The 23783-nt window shown below is 39.3% G+C and overlaps 1 protein-coding gene across 6 annotated transcripts in view; it reads left to right on the forward strand.

Moving 5' to 3' along the window:
* The window catches only part of LOC132826253 (disintegrin and metalloproteinase domain-containing protein 12-like), a 350675-nt gene that overhangs the window by 241430 nt on the left and 85462 nt on the right, over nucleotides 1–23783 (forward strand). For all 6 annotated transcript variants that reach the window (XM_060841979.1, XM_060841976.1, XM_060841980.1 and 3 more), the window contains 3 exons: nucleotides 1474–1545; nucleotides 7524–7693; nucleotides 19354–19438. In XM_060841979.1, coding sequence (XP_060697962.1) covers nucleotides 1474–1545; nucleotides 7524–7693; nucleotides 19354–19438 — 327 coding nt within the window. The remainder of the gene's footprint in view (nucleotides 1–1473; nucleotides 1546–7523; nucleotides 7694–19353; nucleotides 19439–23783) is intronic.

The following is a 23783-nucleotide window of genomic DNA, read 5'->3' on the forward strand; positions in this document are numbered from 1 at the left end:
TCTTGCTCTGGTTAAACTGTCTAAAACTTCAGTTTGAGCACAAGCTCCCACCCACATTCTATGTGGTGAATAATCAAGATTTGCTGCCTTTCTTCTGTGTGTGATATTCAGGGATTACTTAAAATAAAGCTCTGTGAATTGATATTACAATGGTTTGCTATGGATTCTTCACCATCCAGAGTCCCACACTCTGGCAGTGCGAATCGCATGGACTTTCTATCCAGGTGGAAATGTGAACTAGCTATCCTTTAGATCCCCAGGTCAGCTATCTGAAGATAAAATGACACTCTTTAAACATTTAGAAAACATTAAATTCTTAGCACTTCTATATGAGATGTTGAGACTAGTAATCTACCTAGAGTTATCACAGATGTCTTTTCCATTGTCCACAGGTCTAGGCATATTGTACCTTTTTTCCATTAAATTAATTTGGGGCTCACTGACACCAAAGCAACCAAACTAGCCAAGCTTGTTGTCAAGGAGGATTTAGAGCAGGTCACATGATACTCTTTATTATTCTGTTTTTCTTCAAATTAAGCAGAAAGTCCAAAAAGATAGCAAACATCTAAACTTCATATTTGTAATAATGTGCACCCTGGACCTCAATCACTTGCCCGAGCTCACTTTTAAGAATGGGTAATCATCCACATGGGACAGGATCATCCACATGGGACAGGATCATCCACGTGGGACAGGAGCAAAGTTCCAGTGCTTACCACATTTGAAATCTTGAGAAATCCCGTAAGGAATACGAGGAAAGACAATGTGCCACTTTCCCCATTTCAGAAAATGTGTGTCCCTTACTATCTCCTTATAATGAGATGAGGTTTTAAAAATATTTTTTAAATTGTTGCATTTTTGGGACCGCAACCCTGATTTAAATGCTTGACTCCCATTTTGGCCCATTATCTCTGATTGTCACAAATGTATGCCTGGTCCAGGATGCCAGACCCTGGGTCTAATCTTGTCAACAAGCTTCTTGAGTTCCTTTGAAAGTTGTACACCAATACACCCATATCTCTAAGTAACATTCAAGCTCAGTAAAAACTTAATCAGATACAAATAAAAATTTATTGCAGCATCATTTGTCAGATAAGTAAATAAGAACTAGGATCAGGTGTGGGCAATATGATCCCTGACCCTCCTTCGTGGAATCACTGTAAGATCATATCTGATTGTATTTCACCTCTATTTCACTTTCACATCGGATCCCCATGTCCATTGATTCCTTGAGAGTCCAAAGGTCTATGTGTTTCCACTTTGCATACTCAGTAACTGAGCAACTACAGCCCTTTGGGATAGAGAATTCAAAAGGATAACAAATCTCAAACAGTTGTTGAAGTTAAGGTTGCAATCTCATAATCCAGTGCGCCATGAACATTTTAGAGAGGACCATAATTGTCAGAAGTGATAAAGTAAACTTCATAAGCCAATGTAAACATAATTATAGTAATCTTTTGTGTAAATTTCAAGTTTCAGAAACAAGGGAAGGATTTGGAAAAGACTAAACAGAGACTGATAGAAATTGGCAATTTTGTGGATAAGGTAAGTATGCAAAACAATATTTTGAAAGCAATTAATTTTGTCCAACTATGTGATAAACAGAGAAGGGAGTAAAATGCATATGTGATAAATATTGTAGTTTGAGAATCAATAGGAACATGTCCTTGCTTTTGATTTCTGCTGATAAGACTTCATTAGAGATGCTGTCAGCTAGAGTACATTTGGAATGGTGACAAGAATAAGAAGTGTTCGATAAGGCTATCACCTCGTATCTACACCCAAAAAACTGAGCCTCATTTAAGTTCATCCCACAAACAAATCCTGTGCCCTGTAAGAGCCTTAAAAGATGCCTAATATAGTCTGAAACTTGTGGAAAAAGACTATGACTATCTTCTCAAACTGATTCCCCTCTTCTCTAATCAGCACCAACAACTTCTATTTGTTGGAAACCTTTAAATAACGAAGCGTCCCAAAGTACTTCACAGAAACATTACAAAACAAGGTCAATTCAGAGCCAGGAGAAAGTGAGGACTGAAGATGCTGAAGTACCAGAATCAAGAATGCAGTGCTGGAAAAGCGTAGCAAGTCAGACAGCAATTGAGGAACAGGGTAATCGACGTTTCAGGCATAAGCCATTCATCAGGAAGCAGACTGATGAAGATCTTATGACCGAAACGTTGATTCTCCTGCTCTTCAGATGCTGCCTTACCTGCTGTGCCAATCCTTGATACAGAGCCACAAAGGAAACGGGCAGTCAGTTGATCAAAAGCTTAGATAAGAATGACTTAAATGGAGAAAGTGAGATGTAAGCAGAAAGGTATAGGGAGGAAATTTCAGAGCTTGGGGCATGGCAATGGATTCTTTGGACACAAATGGTAGAACATTTATGATTGGGAATGCTCAAGAGACCAGATCTAGAGGTCCAGATGTCACAGACAGTTATGGCTTTGGAGGAGGTAGAGTGGCAGGGTCACAAAGACATTTGAAAACAAGGATGAGCTTTTTAAAGCCAAAACATTATTTGACCAGGAGTACATAATCATCAGTGAACAGAACGGTGTTAGGAAATGGAGCTTGCTGTGAGTAAAGAATTGGACAACATAATTTTGGATAACCTCAAATTTATGGAGGGCAGAATACGGGAGATCAGCCACAGTGCATTGGAATAGTCAAGTCTAGAGGGGACAAGAGCAAGGAGAAGGAAGTCTGAATAGATCAGCTGAAACAAGTGAAGATGGGTTGGAGGATTTGAGCTGTAGGGAGAGGCTTAATAGGCTGGGGCTGTTTTCCCTGGAGCGTCGGAAGCTGAGGGTGACCTTATAGAGGTTTACAAAATTATGAGGGGCATAGATAGGAAAAATAGGCAAATTCTTTTCCCTGGAGTGGGCCATCTAGAACTAGAGGGGCATAGATTTAGGGTGAGAGGGGAAAGATATAAAAGAGACCTACAGGGCAACTTTTTCACACAGAGAGTGGTACGTGTCTGGAATGAGGTGCCAGAGGATGTGGTGGAGGCTGGTACAATTGCAACATTTAAGAGGCATTTGGATAGTTATATGAATAGGAAGGGTTTGGAGGGATATGGGCCGAGTGCTGGCAGGTGGGACTCGATTGGGTTGGGATATCTGGTCGGCATGGACGGATTGGACTGAAGGGTCTGTTTCCGTGCTGTTCATCTCTATGACTCTATGAATAATGTTACTGAGATAGATAAAAACAATGTTAGAGATTGCTTGAATAGGAATTCAGAAGCTCATCCCAAGATCATATGCGACACCCAAGTTGCAATACAAACTGGCTTAATACCAAACTGCTGGCAGGCAGCAGACTAGAGTCAGTAGTTCAGGGACAGAGTTTGGAGCAGAGACCAAAATGTCTTTAATTACAAATATTTAATGTTCACCAATATTAATACTTATTATCACATCATCATCCCAAAAAATGATACTATAAATGTGGGACTGGAGACTAAAGGGTCATTCTTGGGGCAAATGGAGTCCTTAAGACAATTTTGTTCTTGTATTAAAGATTGGAATTTCTTTACCTTTGTTATATTATTGAAAGTTGTAATGAGATGTTTTTGATAATTATACTGCTTAGCATTCTTGATTCCATTTTCCCATGGAAATGAAGATGGATTTATTTTCATACTGTAAAGAGGAAGAGAATGAGGGCATGAAAATTGTCAAATTAAAAATGCTTGCAGTTGAACATCAGAGAAGGTAGCTCTCCACTGCGGTGGACACTCAGTTACCAGACCTGCACAGTAAGAACTGCCACAGAAAACAATACTCACCCTCCATCATCTCCAATAAAAGCTATTGGGGAAATATGTAAACTTCTCGCTCAAATCCTACACCCAAGGAACATATTGTATGGAGCAGTCTAGTTCATCACTACCAGAAACTCAATCCTCCCAGGCAACAACAGGTGATGTACCCCACATTAGCCAATTGTCAGCCACAGACACTTGCTTCAAGAGAGTTACACAGTTTGGTTCTCCAAGAACATTATTTCATGTTGTGTGCTCATGATGTTGGAACAAGAAAAGGCCTGCTACTTCCAGACCCTAATGTTCATGAAAATGGTGATAATCATAAGGAACATGACCAGCATTGAGGATCTTATGCAGGAATGAATAATTAGCACCAGAACAGCCTAAGGTCAAATAAAATTATTCTTTATTCAATGCGGATATGTTTGTTGCCCATCACTATTTATCCTTGAACTGAATAGCTTGCTAAAGTCATCTCAGAGGCATGGCTGTGGAGCCACAGGATGTCCAGAACAGGTAAGGATGATAGATTTTCTTTCTTCAGAACATCAGTGAACCAGATGTGTTTTTATGACAATCAACAATGATTTCGTGATCACCATCAGTCTGCCATTAATTTCAGATTTATAATTGAATTCAAGTTGCACCAACTGGAATCTGCATTGATCACTAGTCTGGTGACATTACTGCTGCACCACTGTTTTCCTTCAGTAAATAACTAATATTGAAGATTGCTTCATAGAATAAATCACATCACACCTCCTTGTAAAATTCTAGATGGTCTCCTAGGAGGATCAGCTACTGACAGGCTTTGTTCCAGTACAAAAGAGGAGAGAGACACACCTGAAGCACATGAAGGCATTAGAGGAAGGCTTTTGAGGTACCAGCCATGCTCAAAGTCACTGTCACTGGGAAGATAGCAGTATCTATGTCCACGTGATAAAACTTACTGGTTTAAGGCACAGGCTCAGAGATTAAATCACATACTATCATGTCTTCCAGGGACTGTAACATTCTTTTGTTTGGACAATCTACAGAAGTTAGCCGCTATACTGGAGGTCCCCAGTATTTTAAAAACACTTTGTTGTGTTTTTATCCACAGATACCTATTCAAACTCGTCAATGTAACTTTCTCCAGGGTAATCTACAGGTTTTTAGATACTTCCTGCAATATGCTATAGATGTGGGTAGTGAATTACATCCACATTGCATCTTAACAATTATGTTTATGGAATCTATCTCCATTTGAAATGTATCCTTCTGGTCGTTACTCTTATGAATGTGTTGAGATCTGGATTCTCTGGGTTTTCAGCTCAGGATGATTATCTTTCACTGAATATCCACTGCAACTTGTGCTTGCATAGCGTCTTTGATGTATCAGAGAAGCTTCCTAATGCAATTCCGGAACGTAGGCTCTTGACAGCTGAAGACGTGACTCCCAAATATCTTCTGCAAAAAACAATGGAGTCTTCCCTTTATTTCAGTCCAGGTTTTTATTCTCTACCATACTCCATGCTTCACTCAGCAACAACTCTTTTACTTCACTAATTGCTCACAAGTAGGCTCCTTGATACTAGTTCTCAGTGGAAAATACAGTATGACAGAGTTGTTGAGGAAATGGCAGGAATGGTACTTTCCTGAGAGTTGTAGATCATGTAGGAAGTGCCTGGACTGCCATTAGAGTGTCCAACCTTCTTTTTGAAAGGTACTCCATGAAGTGACATACAGAGAAACCTTCTTAGCAATGCAGAGGGTGACAATGCACCTGGAAGACCTAATTTCTGAGTACAAAAGCAGCGCAAAACTTTGAGAAAGCACGTGAGGTTGAAATGGATTTGGATCACTCTTCTACTGAGAAGCTCACCTCCAACCTGATGATGGCCTATCGACACTCTTTGGTGTCATCTCAGAATTTGTCAAGCCTACTTATCTTTAACATGGCTCTCCTCCATTAATATTTCCCCAATGAGAGAATGCATTGTTAACATCTTGTAAGTGTCATGGACTCTGTCCTCGATACAAGTGCTTACATGCCAATATGATGACAATATAAGTTGTTGGCTTAGATAAAATGTCTTTGCAAATTGGGAGTGGCATTTATTCCATCCACTGTGAGTCAAAAGAGCAACTGCTAGGTTTTGATGGTGATTAAGTGTTTGAAGAGATTGTCTTTTGCATTGGTGAGTACTCTTGACCACAAAAGCTTTCCTTGGAGAGAAAAGACTCAATAGCTCAATTACCAGCAACAATGTGGGTTGATTGAACCCTTGATTGTGCTAGTCACCTGCCTCAAGACAACCAATGAAATCCTCCAATAGCAACCTGTTACCACCACTAGTGAGAAACCTTGTCATCACAATATCTGTCTATTTTACGTTTCTCAGAACAGAATGATAATTTTAAATAGGAAGTTCTTTCCAATCATTGTTATCATAACTGCAGTTCAATTCAATAATTATTAGTAAATGCAAGATGCTGCAACTCTATCCTGACCATTCTGTTGTTTTCCATGAATGATGATTGTTCTGGCTGTGGATGAGTCACTTCAGCCACCAACTGTCCAACCCACCTTTACTTTTGGTTTTGATCCAGATACTTTACCAGTCCTTATTTGGTATTTATTTCATTTTCACAGTAATTGATTTGGGAAGCTCTAACAGTGTAGGTATTAACAAATGGTTACCATCAACTCTGTTTAATCAGGGGATTTTGACATTTTCGTTTCTGTTCTTTCATAGATATGTAAGTTCTGGTCATTGGATGCCTTTGGAAAATGTTCATAAAAGAGACCAATAATTTTGATAGATTATTTTGGTTTTAGTGAAATGATAGACAATTGTGAAGAATGAAAAGAACCAATATGATAAAATGTGATGATTTAAAGTAACTGAAATTATTAGCCAAGATTTAGTGGTCAGGAGTAAAGTGAATTTGCTCACTACTAACTTTGGAGTAAGCTGTCCATAAAGATCTAGTGATCTCTATGACATAGATTCCCCCATTGCAGATATCAATTTGAACCTGGCTGCAGGTTAAGGGGACCTTTAGGCATCAAACAATAGTATTAGCATCAAACAATGTGAGTAGCCAATCATATTGAAGAATTCTGACAGTCAGCAAATCAGAAAGATAAAGGCACTGATTATTCTTTATTTTTAATATCATTTTATTGAAAGTGAAATAAAGAATGGGACATAAATAGTGAATTAAGAAAGAAGTTGAAAATCATAAACTTTATAAATAACATATCACTTTTAAAAATGTGGAGTTCTTTTCATCATACTTGTGGAATGTCAGAAGTCATCCGTTAATTTTTCAGTGTCCAAGAGATTATTTAATAATAATTATCATAATTATTATGTTCATACACAATTAAAAGGCCCAGTTGCACCTCATTTAACTTCTATTTGATTGCAGTTCTATGGGGACATCTACAGCACACCTGATGAAAAAGCATTGAATCAATGATGTTAACTTATAAATGTCAGTATTGAACTGTGTTTGTATAGTCTCTGGGATTTGCTGTAGGTTTTGGAGGGGTGATAACAGTGAACATTCAGTTCAGTTGTTGCAACATCCAGCCAATGATTACATATTGTGATTAAATATGACCCATTTATGACTTTTTGGAGGTTTCATTGTCTTATAATGGATGTAACTGGTATTAAATGATGATTCACTGAACTACTTACAGCTAATATATGGTCCCTATGTTCCTTTAGGTATAATATTTATTTTATTATAGTTTTACAGATCTTTGAATATACGAGTTGCCCTTGTTGGAGTTGAAGTTTGGACTGACATGGATAAATGTTCAATAACTGGAGACCCATTCGCCACACTCAATGAATTTCTTGACTGGAGGAAAATGAAACTACTGTCCCGTAAACCACATGACAATGCCCAACTTGTGAGGTGTGTACTGTCTGGTACAATTAATTCTGTAGCCATGGAGTCAACAAGACCCAATCATATGTGCCACAATCTTAATCCATCATACAGCTGCACTCTTTTCTCAGTTATAGTAATAGAGGTACACAATCCTTTATCCAAAATCTGATTTTGGAATAAATTACATTTTCACCATGAATTTTTTTTTAAATTACCAAACAGCAGATGAATGTGTGAATAGTATGAGTGCTGAATCACAATTGACATCTGCCAGTGCTGGGCCACACTACCACGTCACATCAGAGTGATGTGGTTCGAGTGGATGTGGAGTTGGGTCACCTGTTTGCACGCCAAACTGATGTTCCACATTCCGCGAAAAGTATTTTGGATTTTGAAGCTTTTCTAATTTTGGAATTTTGAATAAAGGATTGTTTACCTGCATTGCTAGTTCAGTCACATCAGCTTTGACCTTTTGATGTTGACACATTTACATTTCAATCAAGAGTGTGGTGGAAAAGCACAGCAGGTCAGGCAGCATCTGAGGAGCAGGAGAATCGATGTTTCGGGCATAAGCCCTTCACTTTCTTCATACTTACATTTCAAACAGTTGAAACAAGAGGAGACAGACGAACAAGAGGTTCCCATTTGCCCTCTCAAATCTGAGTCACCATTCAGTCGGATCTGTATATTCTCTCTTTGCACCCACTTTTCAGAATCTTTCATATCCTCGTGTAAAAACAATTGACCAAGTTCAATTTTAAGGTTGCCTCCAGCTTAGGGAAAAATTAACTTAGAGTGGTAGAGTCTGACAGCATGGAGCCAGATCTTTTGAACCAAACTGGTCCATGCTAACCAAAGTGTCAGTCAAACAAATCCCATTTCCCTGCACTTGGCCCATTTCCTTCTAAACCTTTCCTATCCATGTATTTGTCCAAATGCCTTTTAAATGTTGTTAATGTACCCGCCTTAACCACCTCTGCTGGCAGCTCATTCCATGTACATACCTGTGTAAAACAGTTGCCCCTTAGGTTGCCTTTCATTATTTCCCCTCTAATCTTAAACTCCCTGGAAAAAACATTGAGTGCATTCACCCTATCCATGCCTCTCATGATCTTATGCATTTCGATAAGGACCCCCCTCAGTCTCCTATGCTCTAAAGAAAAACATCCCAGCTTGACCAACCTCTCCCTATTAACTCAGACCATTGAGTTCTGCCAACATCATTGTAAATCTCTCCAGCATTCTTTCTAGTTTAATAGCATCTTTCCTATAGCAAGGTGACAAAAACTGAACATGATACTCTAAGTGTGGCCTCACCAATGTCCCTACAACTGCAACATAACATCCCAACTTCTATCCACAAAACCCTGACTGATGAAGGCAACTGTGCCAAAAACCTTCTTCACTGCCCTGTCTACCTGTGACTCCACTTTCAGAGAATTGTCCATCTGAACTCCAAGGTCCCTGTATTCGATGACACTTCTTAAGGCCCTACCATTCACCATGAAACTCCTACCTTGATTTGACTTTCCAAAATGCAAGATCTCACACTTATCTATATTAAACTCCATTTGCCTTTTCTCAGTCCACAGCTGATCAAGGTCCTGCTGCAATTTCTGATAACCTTCCTCACTGTCCATGATACCTTCTATTTTAGTGTCACCTGCAAACTTACCAATCATACCTTGTACATTCTCATCCAAATTATTGATGTAGATAACAGACAGCAGTGGGCCCATCACTGGTCCCCGAGGTATTCCATTAATCACAGGCCTTCAGTCCGACGAGCATCGTTCAGGATCTCTGCTTGTATTCCTAATGAAGGGCTTTTGCCCAAAACATCGATATTACTGCTCCTCAGATGCTGCCTGAACTGCTGTGCTCTTCCAGCACCACTAATCCAGAATCTGGTTTCCAGCATCTGCTGTCATTGTTTTTAACTGGTCTGTATATATCCAGTCCACCACACAAACACTGCATCTCATTATGCATTAAAATGCCACTTTACTGCCAGTTTCGAGGCAGGTCAGTTTCCATGTTAAGAAATAAGTTCAGATGAATGTTGTGTGTAAATTACAATTCCAGCTCTCAATATAAAAAAACAGTTGAAATTGTTGATTATGGAGAGTAAATTATCTCTAGAAACACTCTACCAATTTTCAGATCATGACTACTCATAAAATTCTCCAACTAATGAAATACCTGGGCTGAATCTGAACTCAGCTGATGATTAACACAGTTAGACCACAAGAACAGTTCTCATGAAAGATATTTACATAAAATCTCATGTAGCTTTGCATGTGCCAAATCACGACAGGAAAGAGAGGTGATAGCAAGGAACAGCAATCTGAAACAAACAGCACCTCATAAATTAACTTCTCAGTTAAAAGCAAAGGATAAGTGAACTCAGTTGGAATCCTCCTTATGTGTATTTAAACCACTTCCTGTTCACTGGAAAGTATGAGATTCTGACAATAATTAATGACAATGGCTTTGTAAAATAAATGTTGTGCTATCAAAAGGAGCTGAAAATCCACATTAAATTTATTTCAGGCACCAGCAGACAGTGGGATATCACATGAACATTGCCAGTATCACTAATCCTCATTTCTAGACTAGAGAGTTAAACACTGATGCTTTTCAGTTTTTATGCTAGATCTTTGCTGAGTGCCTTGATTCCTTTCTGGAACCTGATTCCATAGGCATTAGGGACGTGAAATTTAACCGAGATTATCGGTAGGCGGTTTAACCATGGGGTCATTATGGACAAATCCAAACTTGTCCTCAACAATTGCTTTTCCAACAAAGTCATTAGATAATGATTAAGACTAGAAGTTTGGCTGAATTTTTCCACTGTTATCTAAGATGCCACAGCCAACTGTAACACCTCTAGTACAGTCCTGCTGAGATCAGCTAACTGAACACAAACCAGAAATCAAACCCAAACATTATGGCACAGTTTATTGAACATCAAGTGAGACCGTAATTTGAATCTGACAGCATCAAAGAGTAATTTATCCACAAGCAAATTCGCTGCCTTGATTTTGTATAAGGCATTTTTAAAATTTTAGATTTCATGTTCACTCTTTCTATATTATATGAGAAAAAATTATTGAAAGAGATAGTAGTAAGCTCCAAACTCACAGTTAATCTACTGTACTTTAAATTAGGATCAGTTATTAATAATGAACTGAATACGTTTATTTTTATGATGAAATTCTGCAAAAGAATTTTCCATGCACTGTTTGTCATGTCAAACAATGAAATAACACTGGTGGCAAGATGAAAAATGTATTTCTTCTGAAAAATATAAAAATAAATTACCTCAGAAACCTCACAGGGAATAAATCATTAATTCTGGATCTAATATTTTAAATGACAATCTGTCACAAGGATAAAATGCTTCAAAACCTTGGACAAAATTTAATTTCACCATTGGAAGGGGGCTGAGACGTAACTGAGTGATGGTGGAGGACGGGGTACAGCAGAGGTGCCTGTGGTGGTGGTGATAATACATATAGTCAGTTCAGAAACTATGGGGTGGAGAGCCTGATGTCTTCCCTACCATTTCATCCAGGGTTGGGAAAGTCAAGGAGGTCTACCTGCCCAGGCCAATTGAGCCCAATTAATGATCACTAAAGAGGCACCATGTAAGATCAGTCATAATGCAGCCAAACAGGTTGAATATCAATTTAAAGATCCTTCCAATATGCCAATGGCAGACAGTGAAAGTAAGGAAATTTCCTGGTCAACCAGAGCCATATGGTAACAGCCTTCTGAGTTAAAAGACTCCACATACAGGTTCTTGCCATAAACAAGTCTTAACATTGTTCTGAGGGACTACCGTACATGCATGAACACTCAAAGACAACCTCATATACATACACAAAAGCACAATCTCACACAATCACATGCAATCATACACAATCACACCAACACAATCACGCATCCACTCGCTCTCTCTCTCTCTCACACACACACACATATACACACACACACACACATTTTTTTTTAAACAGACTTCTATTACCTTTGGTAGAATACTTTGATGACTTCCCTTCTGGCACAAAATGAAGGGTCTGTGGAGCTTGTTTCCATGGAGAGCCCATTCAGCACACTGGGAGTGAATTTACTGGCTGTGACAATGATCCCATCCACTTAACAGAAAGTCTGTGGTTACCCTTCTGCAGGGAACATTGATGGGAGCACTGACAGGTTTAAATGTCATTCAGGCAGCAAAGGTTCTTAAAGACAAAGGCCTCACCTCTCAGAGCTGTATTCAGTCAGATTGATGGCAGGTTTTTAGTCTCTACAGTGGCACGGGGAGCAATAGACACTAATAGTATTACAGCAGGCCCAAGAGAAATAACAATAATGGAAGCCTTGCAAGAGAGATGAGTGGAGTGGGCTTTCTGAGATTAGTCAAGTAGTCCCCAGTGGTAGTGGAGGGCTTTCAGTTTGAGGGAAAAGGGACCTCAAGTCAGGATGAGAGGGGGCATTCCTTGCTGCAAGGGGCACACTCCAGAATAAATGTTGGCTCCTGCTCCCACTAAGCTAGAAAGGAAGTCTTCAGGGTGTACCATTAACTGGTCACTTCAAGTGGCCTCCAGCAGGATGGCTGCCCTCAGCCTTCCCTGCTGCTGACAACTGGAGGAATTTGAAAAGGCAACAGACTCTTCCTATCTCTTAATGTCTTCCCATCCCTCTTTGCTGCTACAGTGAGGTGTGGGAATGAAATTCTGCCTTCTTGGAGAGCAGTGGTTATAAGCTAAAAAAATCAATAGCCCCACCTGTTTATTCCTTCCACCACAGTTTCTTGACTGAGAGCACTAAATTACCTTCACTTATGAACATTCCTCAAGTAAACATGGTCCAAATAAATGTTTTGAATCCACCCTGGATTACAGGTATCTCAGTAATATACAATGTTCCACAGACAGCTGTTTTCACTGCATTCTGAGATCCACACTCAGTGCCATGCATCGTTACATGCACACTCACGGCCATTCTCTCCAACAGCACTGCTTCATGCTGGCTCAGAGCTGCATTGTCCTTCCAGTTTCACTGCATCTTCTGGCTCATTCGACAGGCTAACAAGAAACTTTTTCTTTTCCTTTCGAGCATTAAGGAACTCAGAGATACCCATAGCCCTCTAGAATCTTCCTCCCCTCCCCTTCCACTCTCTGATAATGAACGTTCTGTACTCAAAAAAGGTTTCTTTTTTGTCCCTCTAGGTCCCCAACTTAATGAATTTTGGGCACAACATGGCTCTTCTTCCATCACTTTCACCTCCATGCCCATTTCTTTGGACAAGAGCCCTCTCCCCATCCAATAGACCCCTTCACCCACCTCCCAACACTCTCCCTCCACATAGACTCCTCCCTCCTCCCTCCGGCACTCTTCATTGAGAATTGTCAATGTGACTTTGGTTGTCTCAATTTGTCCACACCCCCCCTCCCATTACAAATTATCTCCCCAAGAACTGACTGCACTCCGTGCCCTCAGATCCAACCCTGACTTTGTCATTAAGCCTGCTGACAAACGTGGTGCTGTTGTAGTTTGGCATACTGACCTCAGCATAGGCTGAGCACCAGCTCTCAGATACCTCCACCTATCTCCCCCGCACCATGACCCCACCACAGAACACCAGGCTATTGTGTCCACTGCAGTCACGAACCACATTTCATCTGGTGATTCCCCTCCCCCAATGCCTTAAAGCTCATAGTCCCACAACCCCGCACAGCTTAACTTTGCCAGTTTCCCAAAATTCACAAACAGGACTGCCCGGTCAGGCCCATTGTTTTTGCCTGCTCCTGCCTCACAGAACTCATCTGTTCCTACCTTGACTCAGTTTTTCTCCCCGCACCCAGAACCTTCCCACTTACATCTGTGATTTTTCTGATGCTTTATGTTACTTTCAGAATTTCTAGTTTGTAGGCTCCAGACGCCTCCACATCACCACAAACATGCAATCCCTTTACACATCTAATCCCTCATCAGGACGGTCTCCACTTCTTCCTGGAAGAAAAGGCCTGAAATGTCCCCATCTAACACCACTCTCCTCCGCCTGACCAAGCTCGACATCAACCTGAGCAACTTCTGTTTTAACTCCTCTCACTTTCTTCAGGTCAAAGGTTGGCCATGGGTACCTGCATGGGCCCCAGTTATGTCTGTCTCTTTGTGGGGTAAGTGGAACATTCCTTGTTCCATTGCTATTCCATCCCCTAACCAAAACTTTTTCTCTAGTAGATCAATAATATCATCAGTGCTGCTTCCTTCTCTCACCCAGAATTAGAAACGTTTATCAATTTTGCTTCCAATTTCCACCCCATTCTCACAGTCACCTGATCTATCTCTGACTCCACCCTTCCCTTTCTTGAGATCTCTGCTTCCAGTACTGGGGTTAGGCTGGCCACGAATATTCACTACAAACCAATTGACTCCCACAATTACCTTAACTATATATCTTCATACCCCACTTCCTGTAAAGACTCTATTCCATTCTTCCAGTTCCTCTGTCTCTGTCACAACTGTTTTGATGATGCCAGCTTTGACAAGGGAGCTTTGAAATGTCTACCTGCTTCCTCAACCAAGGGTTCCCCAGCACCATAGTTGACAGCGCCCTCAACTGAATCCAAGCCATCTCCCACACTTCAGTCCACTTGCCCCTTCTTCCCTCCACAACAGCGATAGGGTCCTCACCTATGGTCCACTAGCATCCGCATCCAGAGGATCATTTCTGCCACCTCCAGCGGATGCCACCGCCAGACACACATTCCCCATCTGTTTCCTCCATTGTCAGACTTCCACAAGGACCATTCTCTTCAGGATACCCTGGAGCTCACCTTCTTCACTCCCAACACAGCTCCATGACATCTTACCCTGAAACCACAGAAGATGTAACACCTGCCCATTTAACGCTTCCCTGCTCGGTATCCAAGGCCCAAACATAGCCTCCAAGTGAAGCAGCACTTTACCTGTACTTCCTTCAGTCTAGTCTATTGCATTTTCTGCTCAGAATGTGGTCTCCTCTACACTGGGGAGATAAATCATAAACTGGTGACTGCTTCACAGAACAACTACATTCTGTCTGCAAAAAACACTCTGTGTTTCCAGTTGCTTGCCATTTCAACACATCACCATGTTCCCTGGCCAACATCTCAATCTCAGGCTTACTGTATTATTCAGAGAAGCTCAGTGCTAGCTGGAAGAACAGCACCTCATTTTCTGCTTGGAAACTGTACAGCCTTCTGACTCGCTGTCGAGATCAACAATTTAGGGCTTGAGGTACCTTTCCCATGGCCTTACCCCAAAACCGTCAGACCAGACCTTGTTATCACATGGTCTGTTATACAAACTACCCATTATTAGACACTAATAGCCCCATTAGAAACCATTAGGATGACCATTATCCACTCCTTTGTCTGTTCCACTGTTTTTCTCTCTCTTTGGGCCCTATCTCCACCTATCGTTTACCACTTACCCCTCCCCCACCCACCCTAACCTCTGCATTAAAAAATAACTTTTTCCTGTTCTGAGGAAGAATCACTGGATCTGAAACATTAACTCTGATTTCTCTCAATGGATGTTGCCAGAGCTGCTGAGCTTTTCCAGCAATGTCTGTTTTCGTGTCTGATTTCCAGCATCTGCAGTTCTTTCAATTTTTTAAACATGATCCCAATGCATCTTCTTCAATAATAACTCCAGTTCCCTCTGGATCCTGAGCAGCCAGAGGATAAATGTCAAATCAGCATTTAACTGGTTTCTCTTGTCAACCAGAAGGTCCTACCGTCACGGGAGACCCAGATCTGTTGTTTGGTTTCTGGCCTGTTTACCAACTGTACCTGTTTCCCAACTGCCTGAACCAGGACTACCTTCAATCTACATAACTGTTCCTGGGGAGGAATTCCCAGTGATCCTTTATTGGAGAGATACACAGCTCCTGACAAACTTTGAGGAAGGCTAAATAGGCAGGAAAATTGTTGTATTCCCTTTTAAGTTATTTTGAACTATGGTGGTCAGCTGCCAACAAACATTGAAGAAGCAAGAATAAAGCAATCGACGTATGTGAAGACAGATCCCCATATTTGGTTCCCCTTCCCAGTTCTCATCCTGTGATACATAAAATCTAGTTAATTCCCAAACCCTTAGCAGTGGAAACTTTTTGAAGTCAGGAATTGGACTGCAAAGCATATTTCTCCAATGAACATTAGACATGTTTCTCCAAGTTATGTTTATTTGTTAGATTACTTATATAATGAAACTCATGAGACAGTTTTCCTAACACATTGATTCCTGAGGAAAATGATCCAATAGGTGCTATCCCTGCAGTATTGATTATGCTGATGGAGTTCTCAAAATATCTCTGCTTGTAATTTTTCTGCAACTCATTGACACATGAGTGATGATTCCATCACAGGCTTTATATCATTAGATCTGGCTCCACACAGAAAAAGTACTGGATGTGAAATGTACCCATGAACAATTCTCACAATTGAAAGCCAGAGTTCTGAGCTGGGAGTATGGAACATTGCTGTTTCTTATTACAGCATTGAGGAGTGTAGCCAGCGAATTTCACTTTTTACACATTAAATCCAAATGCTTTCTCTGCTCCAGTACAGAGCGGGTACTTAGAAAAAAAAAGTGAATGTTAACTTAAAAATAATATATTTTTATAAATTTGAGAAGTTTAATTTACAATTAACATTTGGATGCTGCCTGAACTGCTGTGCTCTTCCAGCACCACTAATCCAGAGACTTGATTATGTTAAAACGTATGTGAAAAGTAAATAGCTTTTGAATTGAAACTTATCAACAGACCAAGTTACCAGAATGGTTATTCCCTCTTCACAAATGAGCTCTTTCTGCATTCGTACCTCACTGCCAGACTAAAATGTCAATTTGAAAAACATACATTTTTACTGCATCAAATCACATCCAGATTGCTCTTTAATTTTCTTCTAATGATGGAAAGGGATCATGAACATCCATCTGAAATTAGCACATGTGCAGAATAAATGTAATCTCCCTATCCAAATCATCAACAGAGATTATGAATAGCTGGGACCCAAGCATTGATCCTCACAGTATGCCTCCAGTTAGCACCTGCCAATTGGAAAATGATCCTTTTATGTCTAGGCTGTTTTGTCTGTTAACTGATTTTCAATCCATACCAAACATAATACATCCAAATCCATGTGTTGTAATTTATTTACAATCTCCTGTGTGGAATCTTATCAAAAGCCTTCTCAAAATTTAACTACTTCGTTACTGTTGGTTCCTCCTTACCTTTTCTGCTATTTGTATCCTCAAAATATTTAACTGGTTTGTCAGTTCCATCACTGATTTCCAAATGTACAAATATCACACTCTTATAATAAATTCCAGCATTTCCCTGTCACTGATGTCAAGTCATAAGTCTATAGGTGCCCATTTTCTCTTCCCTCCTTTCATAAATGACATTTCCTGTTTTCCAGTTTACAGGAACTATTCCAGAATCTATAAAATATTTTAAATTGACCACCAATATATCCATTCATTACAACTACCTCTTTCAAGACTGTTATAGAGATCATCAGGTTCCAGGGACTTACCGGTTTTCACTCCCATTGATTTCTCCAGTACCACTTTTTTCATTAATACTAATTTATTTCAGCTCCTTATTCTTTCAAGTCCGCTGGTTCTCTAGTTTTCCAGGGAGGATTTTTATATCTTTCTCCATGAAGACATACATGCAGTATTGTTTAGTGTCTCTGTTATTTCCTTATTCACCCTTATACATTCCTCTGTCCCTACCTGTAGTGAATCCACATGGCTCTTTGCTAATCTATTTTTTATAAACAAGCTTTTTCTCAACTGTTTCTACTTGTGGATTCTATTTTCTTTATCTTTTTTCAGCTTTGTTGAATTCTAAATCATTCACAATCCTCACTTTTTTGACAACTTTGTAAGATTCATCGTTTGATCTAATACAATCTTTAACCTCCCTCGGTAGCCAGGGTTGGATCACCTTACATGTTTCCTCTAGTACCACAAAGGAACAAGAATTTGTTGTAAACCATGTATTAAATGTTTAAATTTTCAGACATTTTGTATCTATTGTCATACCTTTTAATGCAGTTTCCCTTCATGCCTTCTTGGTTTCTTTTGTTTAGATTAAAGTTTGCAATCTTGGATTGAGCTACATCAAACACTGTAAAACAATAAAGCCATCATGGTGGTGGTGGTAGTGATGGGAGGTGTAATCCTGTCGAGCAGAGTTAAACTGGTAGTTTGTGGATAGCAATCGACAGGCATGTTGTCAGGTACAGCGGAGTCAGGTCAAGTTGGAGGTGGAAATGATGTTGCATCAGGTGGATGGGGTCTGGTTAGACGTCTAAGAGATGTACATTAATGGAGGGAGTCAGCGTAGGAGGTAAATTGGATTTTTAATCCTCTAACTTCTCCTGGATAACAATATAATTTAACTGAGTTGGAATCCTCTAAATTTAAAGGGCTTCTTTGCAGTGTTCCAAATGCAGGGGAATTGCCTACTGGAGTCTTAAACTTCCGGGCAATTCCTATAGATGCAGCTGTGTCAGCATGATCCCAGTACCCAAACCCAGTGGCCATCTAGCCATCAGAATTCTTTTATTTTCTAATCAATCTGTTCAGAAATGTTATGACATGCCTCTGGAGCAGGTGGGACGTGAACCCAGGTCTTCTGATTTAGAGATAGGAACACAATCATTGTGTTACACGAACCCCTAGTCATCAGAACGCCTGGACCAACATATTGGAATAAAAATGAACACATCAACATCTTGACCATTTAATTAGAAATAATCAACACTGATTGGAGCAAGTTTGCACATCAATCAATCAACAATCTCCCCACGTAAATAATAGCAAAGGTTTAGAGGCTGTTATGGTACAGTGTTTGTGTCCTTATCTCGAGCAAGGAATGCCACCTAATTCAGATGTGTGACATAACCATTCTGAACAAGTTGATAGGAATATCCTTAGATCTTTAAAGGGATCTAATGGCACAGACCCTACCTCTATATTGGAAGGCCTGCGTTTCAAGTCCCTGCTTCTCTAGAGAAGTCTTAATGCTTTTGAAAAGGTTGATTTAAAAATATAGTACAGCTTTTTTGTGCAATAATCTTCAAGCAAGCACCTCATGCTAAACACCTTACATGTATCTCAATGGCTATCACCTCAGAGGCTGTTGTGTATTGATGAATCAAAATCATTTCAGAAAATGAATGCTCAGAGCTATCACCTGCAGTTTTGGCTTATGATACAATATTTTCTTCAGCCATTGTTGTTGTTTTTAACGGATAAAATGTCTATGCTTATTCATTATGTGGTTTGTGAAAAGTGACCCATGGAGGTATAATCTTGAAGACAAATGAAAAGAGGTAAAATAGAATGGGAAAATAATCAATGTTATAAAATAAAGATACTTTTCTCAGCAATGTATTGACTCATTACTGTTCTGTTTTCTTTCCGCAATTGTCTGACCAGCTGTTAATAAGTATGTCAGAGTGGACTTCGCGTCAGAAGTCTCAAATATCAATCTTGGTATCAGCCCTGCTGCTGTTACTGAACAAATAGACAGTATTGAAATTATGACTACATTCAGTAAGGTAAAATCTTTAACTTCATAACATGCTGAAGTGTCTTTTGTTATATATTTGCAGTGGGGTATACTTCCAAGGAACTACAATTGGAATGGCACCTATAATGAGTATGTGCACAGCTGAGCAGTCAGGAGGGATTGTTATGGTGAGTAGTGATCAGAAAAATAATGCATGCAAACCTAGAATCTGCCTATTTCTATAGGACTATTAGTTTCATACTTTTAAAGAAAAGAAACTGAACTTTGAACACTTCTTTCACCTCTGTGACCTAAGTTCAAAGGCAGTACAGCTATTGGTTGAAAGCCTCTCCCTCTCTATTGATTGCAGTAATTTGTAGTAATTTGTAGTTTTCTCTAAATCAGATATCTTCTATGGGATTTGCAAATGTGTAGATATAGATCCAGAATTAGATCAATTTTTAGAGTTTGAGTAAAGGAACATAATTTCATTAGTTTGAGAAACTAAGGCTGCTTTTGATCTTTCATCATTGACGTTCATTCTAGGATCTGGGAAATTACAGGTGTTCCATTTTCCTTGCCGGTAAAAACATTCATCTAAAATCATTTCCCTGAATTCTAGATTTACGAAAGAGTTCATTGGTACTGGTATTCTGTACCTGTTGTGTTAATATGTACAGACTGATTTAAAACTAACTGTCAAAATATGCTATATATGTGTTCTCACTTGCTCTTTTGCTGTCCTTTCTTGGTAGAACTGCTAAATCAATTTGTATACGGTGCAGGAGTGGGGCACTTAACCTCTGAGACAAAAAAAAACGGGGAATCTACCGTATTTCAAAAAATATATTTTGTTAATATCCTTGACAGATTGCCAGTGTTTACTGTATAATATTGTGGGAATTGTTTATCTGGCATTACAAGGCAAGTTATATTTCTTGCCCACCTACACCCCTTCCTCAACCTGAACCTTTAATAATTTGTTAGTGACTACACTTCCTAAAGGAATATGTTATATTTATAATGTAAAACTGAAAGAAATTGTTTCCAAAATACTGTACTTGCAACAAGTTCATTAAAACAAGGTTTTATAACCCTCACGTGTTCAACATTATTTTGCTTTATCCGTTTGTTTTCAAATTGTCAAACAATAATCCACTTATGTGATTCTGAAGCCAATTATTTAAGTACCAACAGATTTCCCAGATTTCCTTAAGGAGTCAAATTAAAACTTTTAAAAGTCTCAATCAGGGCAGGCTTCTCTTGCCATTTCTCTTAATAAGTAACAACACATTAACCTTTGTTTATGATGGACTTCAGCCAGATATTTAGCTTTGACTTTAGAATTATGAATTGCATAATAATAAATATAATTGTTACCATTTGCATATATCATCATAACCATGAGAGAATTGAAGTGTAGCAGAGGGGTCAAAATATTTATTTTACAAAAACACAGAATATAAAAATTGTAATCCTTTCACTAAATGATTAATTCGATACCAATTAATTAGTTCGTGCTAAAATAATAGGCAAGGTGCAACAAGATTATACTGCAGTATTTGTGTCAATACAAAGTGATTTCTGTGTTTAAACGATTCAAAAGCAGCAGCATAGCTAAGAAATTAAGTTGCTCGATCGATAGCATAATCATAATCACTGTGAGGCCACCTGAGGTAAATAGTCTCACTAAGCATTAGCTTTGCAGCTGCTGTGGCAATATACTTGGGCCACTTTGGAGCTAGTTAATTTTTAAAATTGTTCTTTAATTTATGTCGAATCAATTCTTCCCTGACATTGAAATGTAGCCATCAGTTCAATGACTATGGGTGTATATTTTAGCAGAGATCAACTTGACCAGCCATAAAGTGATACAGGACTGATTGCATAACATATCACTGGCAGCTCCAATGCACTTCTTAAGTGACAAAAGGAAAGGTCATGTTGTTAGTGAATAGTACTTGATGTGAACTGATAGATCAGATTTAAGTTCTCCGGTTCTGCCAAATCCAGTTGTGAACTGTAAATTATCAAAATATATAATGCTAAGGATTTGCTCATACTTATGAAAGAACAAAAATGATGTGGATGTTGGGTCTGTATTGTCTGCAAATATCTTTTCATTTATTTATTTACTGAATGCAAATCTGAGCAGCCAAGTGAAAGTTTCTCCTGAAGGTGATTAGCCTGACAGTTAGGCTAAACAGGGCCACATCTCAGTAATGTGAAACATTGGTTGCACTTCTCCATCAGTGCATAAACAGTTTCTACTCAGGCTTCAGCCATACAAGTAAGCAGTGTAGGGTACACTCTCCAAATCCCACAATCTAATGTAAAAGGCCTAACAAACCTCATTGGATAGATTCTAAATGTCCATCACAATAGCCTTAAAAAATATTTTGGCCTTTAAGTTAGATCTTCCAATTCACCAGGAGGTTTTCCCTTCCTGACTTCTCCACTAATTACATTGCCAAGCATTTTGGGCTCAATCTAATTGACATAACTTTGACAGAATTGCCTATGCTTTTCTAGCAAAATTACAGAAAGTTTAATGCACACAAAATAGTAATATGTAAGTTGACTGACAATGTGTGATATGGAAGAGATATCACCTGGATTGAATTGCCACAAAATGCAGCATGTTTCACTGTCAGCACATTGTAGGATGGATCTCATCGTCAAATTCCCTGTGGAAGTGCATTAGCACATTCAGTGTGCAGTGTTGTTGTTAAGAGAATAGTAGAAACTATAAAGTCTCATCTCTGCTGGTAATAAGTTATTTTCATAAAACTCCAATCATCTAAAACTGCTCCTAGCTCATTTCCACCAAACTAGCTGTGCTCTTAAGACCATAAGACCAGAAGACATAGGAGTGGAAGTAAGGCCATTCGGCCCATCGAGTTCACTCCACCATTCAATCATGGCTGATGGGCATTTCAACTCCACTTACCCGCATTCTCCCCGTAGCCCTTAATTCCTCGTGACATCAAGAATCTATCAATCTCTGCCTTGAAGACATTTAGCGTCCCGGCCTCCACTGCACTCTGCGGCAATGAATTCCACAGGCCCACCACTCTCTGGCTGAAGAAATGTCTCCGCATTTCTGTTCTGAATTGACCCCCTGTAATTCTAAGGCTGTGTCCACGGGTCCTCATCTCCTCACCTAACGGAAACAATTTCCTAGCATCCACCCTTTCCAAGCCATGTATTATCTTGTATGTCTCTATTAAGTCTCCCCTTAATCTTCTAAACTCCAATGAGTACAATCCCAGGATCCTCAGCTGTTCCTCGTATGTTATACCAACCATTCCAGGGATCATCCGTGTGAATCTCCACTGGACACATTCACAAAGGGGAGCTAGTTAGGTAATCCACTGATTTATCTATTTCATTTATTCTTTCTTTGTATTTCTAATGGATGCATTTTTATTCATACCCATCCATATATGTGTGAATCTATCTGCCATTATAAAAGCACTTCAGTTGCTTGCTAATCCATGCTGGTCCCACGACTCAAACAATATTCTTTGTGATGATTTTTAAATGTATAAACTTGAAACAATTGCAAGGGTTAACAATGACATCTTTCTTGCGCAACTAAAAAAATTGGAGACCAAACTGTCCTTGATTTTCTTATTTCAGCTGAGTTAGCAGAAAGGGTACTAAAGTTGGCCTCGGCATCTTGGAATAGGGTGGAGAAAATTCAGCCAAGCTTGCTGATTGCTTTTCAGTGATCTTTGTTTTATGTGTGAGTGTGTTTGTAGAGTTAAGTGATTGCAGGATCAGGCACAATTGTATTGATTCCCAGAATATAATTAAGTGCTTTGAATTAATGAGGCATATCCACTGGGTGAGAAACTGAGGCAGCCAACACCTCTGGAATTATGCCCCAGCATGAGTGAGCATTTTCAGTAAAGGAAATGGTGGGGAGAAAGGACCTCTTGAGTTGCACTGCTGATTGCTGATATCCCCTATTAGAATACACAGATTTGTAGATTTTGGCTCTGAAACCAGGCCCCGGCATGGGTCAAACCTTCAGACGAGGAAAGATTTTGCCAGGAAAGGTTTAGTAAGGAGTTTGTTCTTCTCTTGTGCATGTTGGAAACCATTGGCTTCGGTTTTTCATTTGCAAATTCCAAGTGTACTTTTTGAACTTGCTGCAAATTTTTATTAATAATAGAACAAAATATATCTTCCTTCATTCTGAAGACTAAAAGCAATGTAAATTAGACTTTAAGATCAGCAACGACATATTTGGCCCTAGTACAATTGCTGATTCATCAAGCTGGATCCAACATGTTTAGTTTTATTTGTTAGTTTTCTTAGTTTGAAAATGTAGATTTCTTTTAAAATCACTTTTATTAGATTGGTATATTTAATATGAAGGGTAAGAACCACTTGCTACTTAGAAAATAATGATGATATGAGCTTTCACTGACATTATCATTGCTAAGTACCCAGTGTCAACATCCTGGAGGCTGCCATCGACTGAAGTACTTTAGGCAGCACCTTCCAAACCATAACAGCTATCAT

Source organism: Hemiscyllium ocellatum, chromosome 22 (assembly GCF_020745735.1).
Source record: "Hemiscyllium ocellatum isolate sHemOce1 chromosome 22, sHemOce1.pat.X.cur, whole genome shotgun sequence".
Lineage (NCBI taxonomy): Eukaryota > Metazoa > Chordata > Chondrichthyes > Orectolobiformes > Hemiscylliidae > Hemiscyllium > Hemiscyllium ocellatum.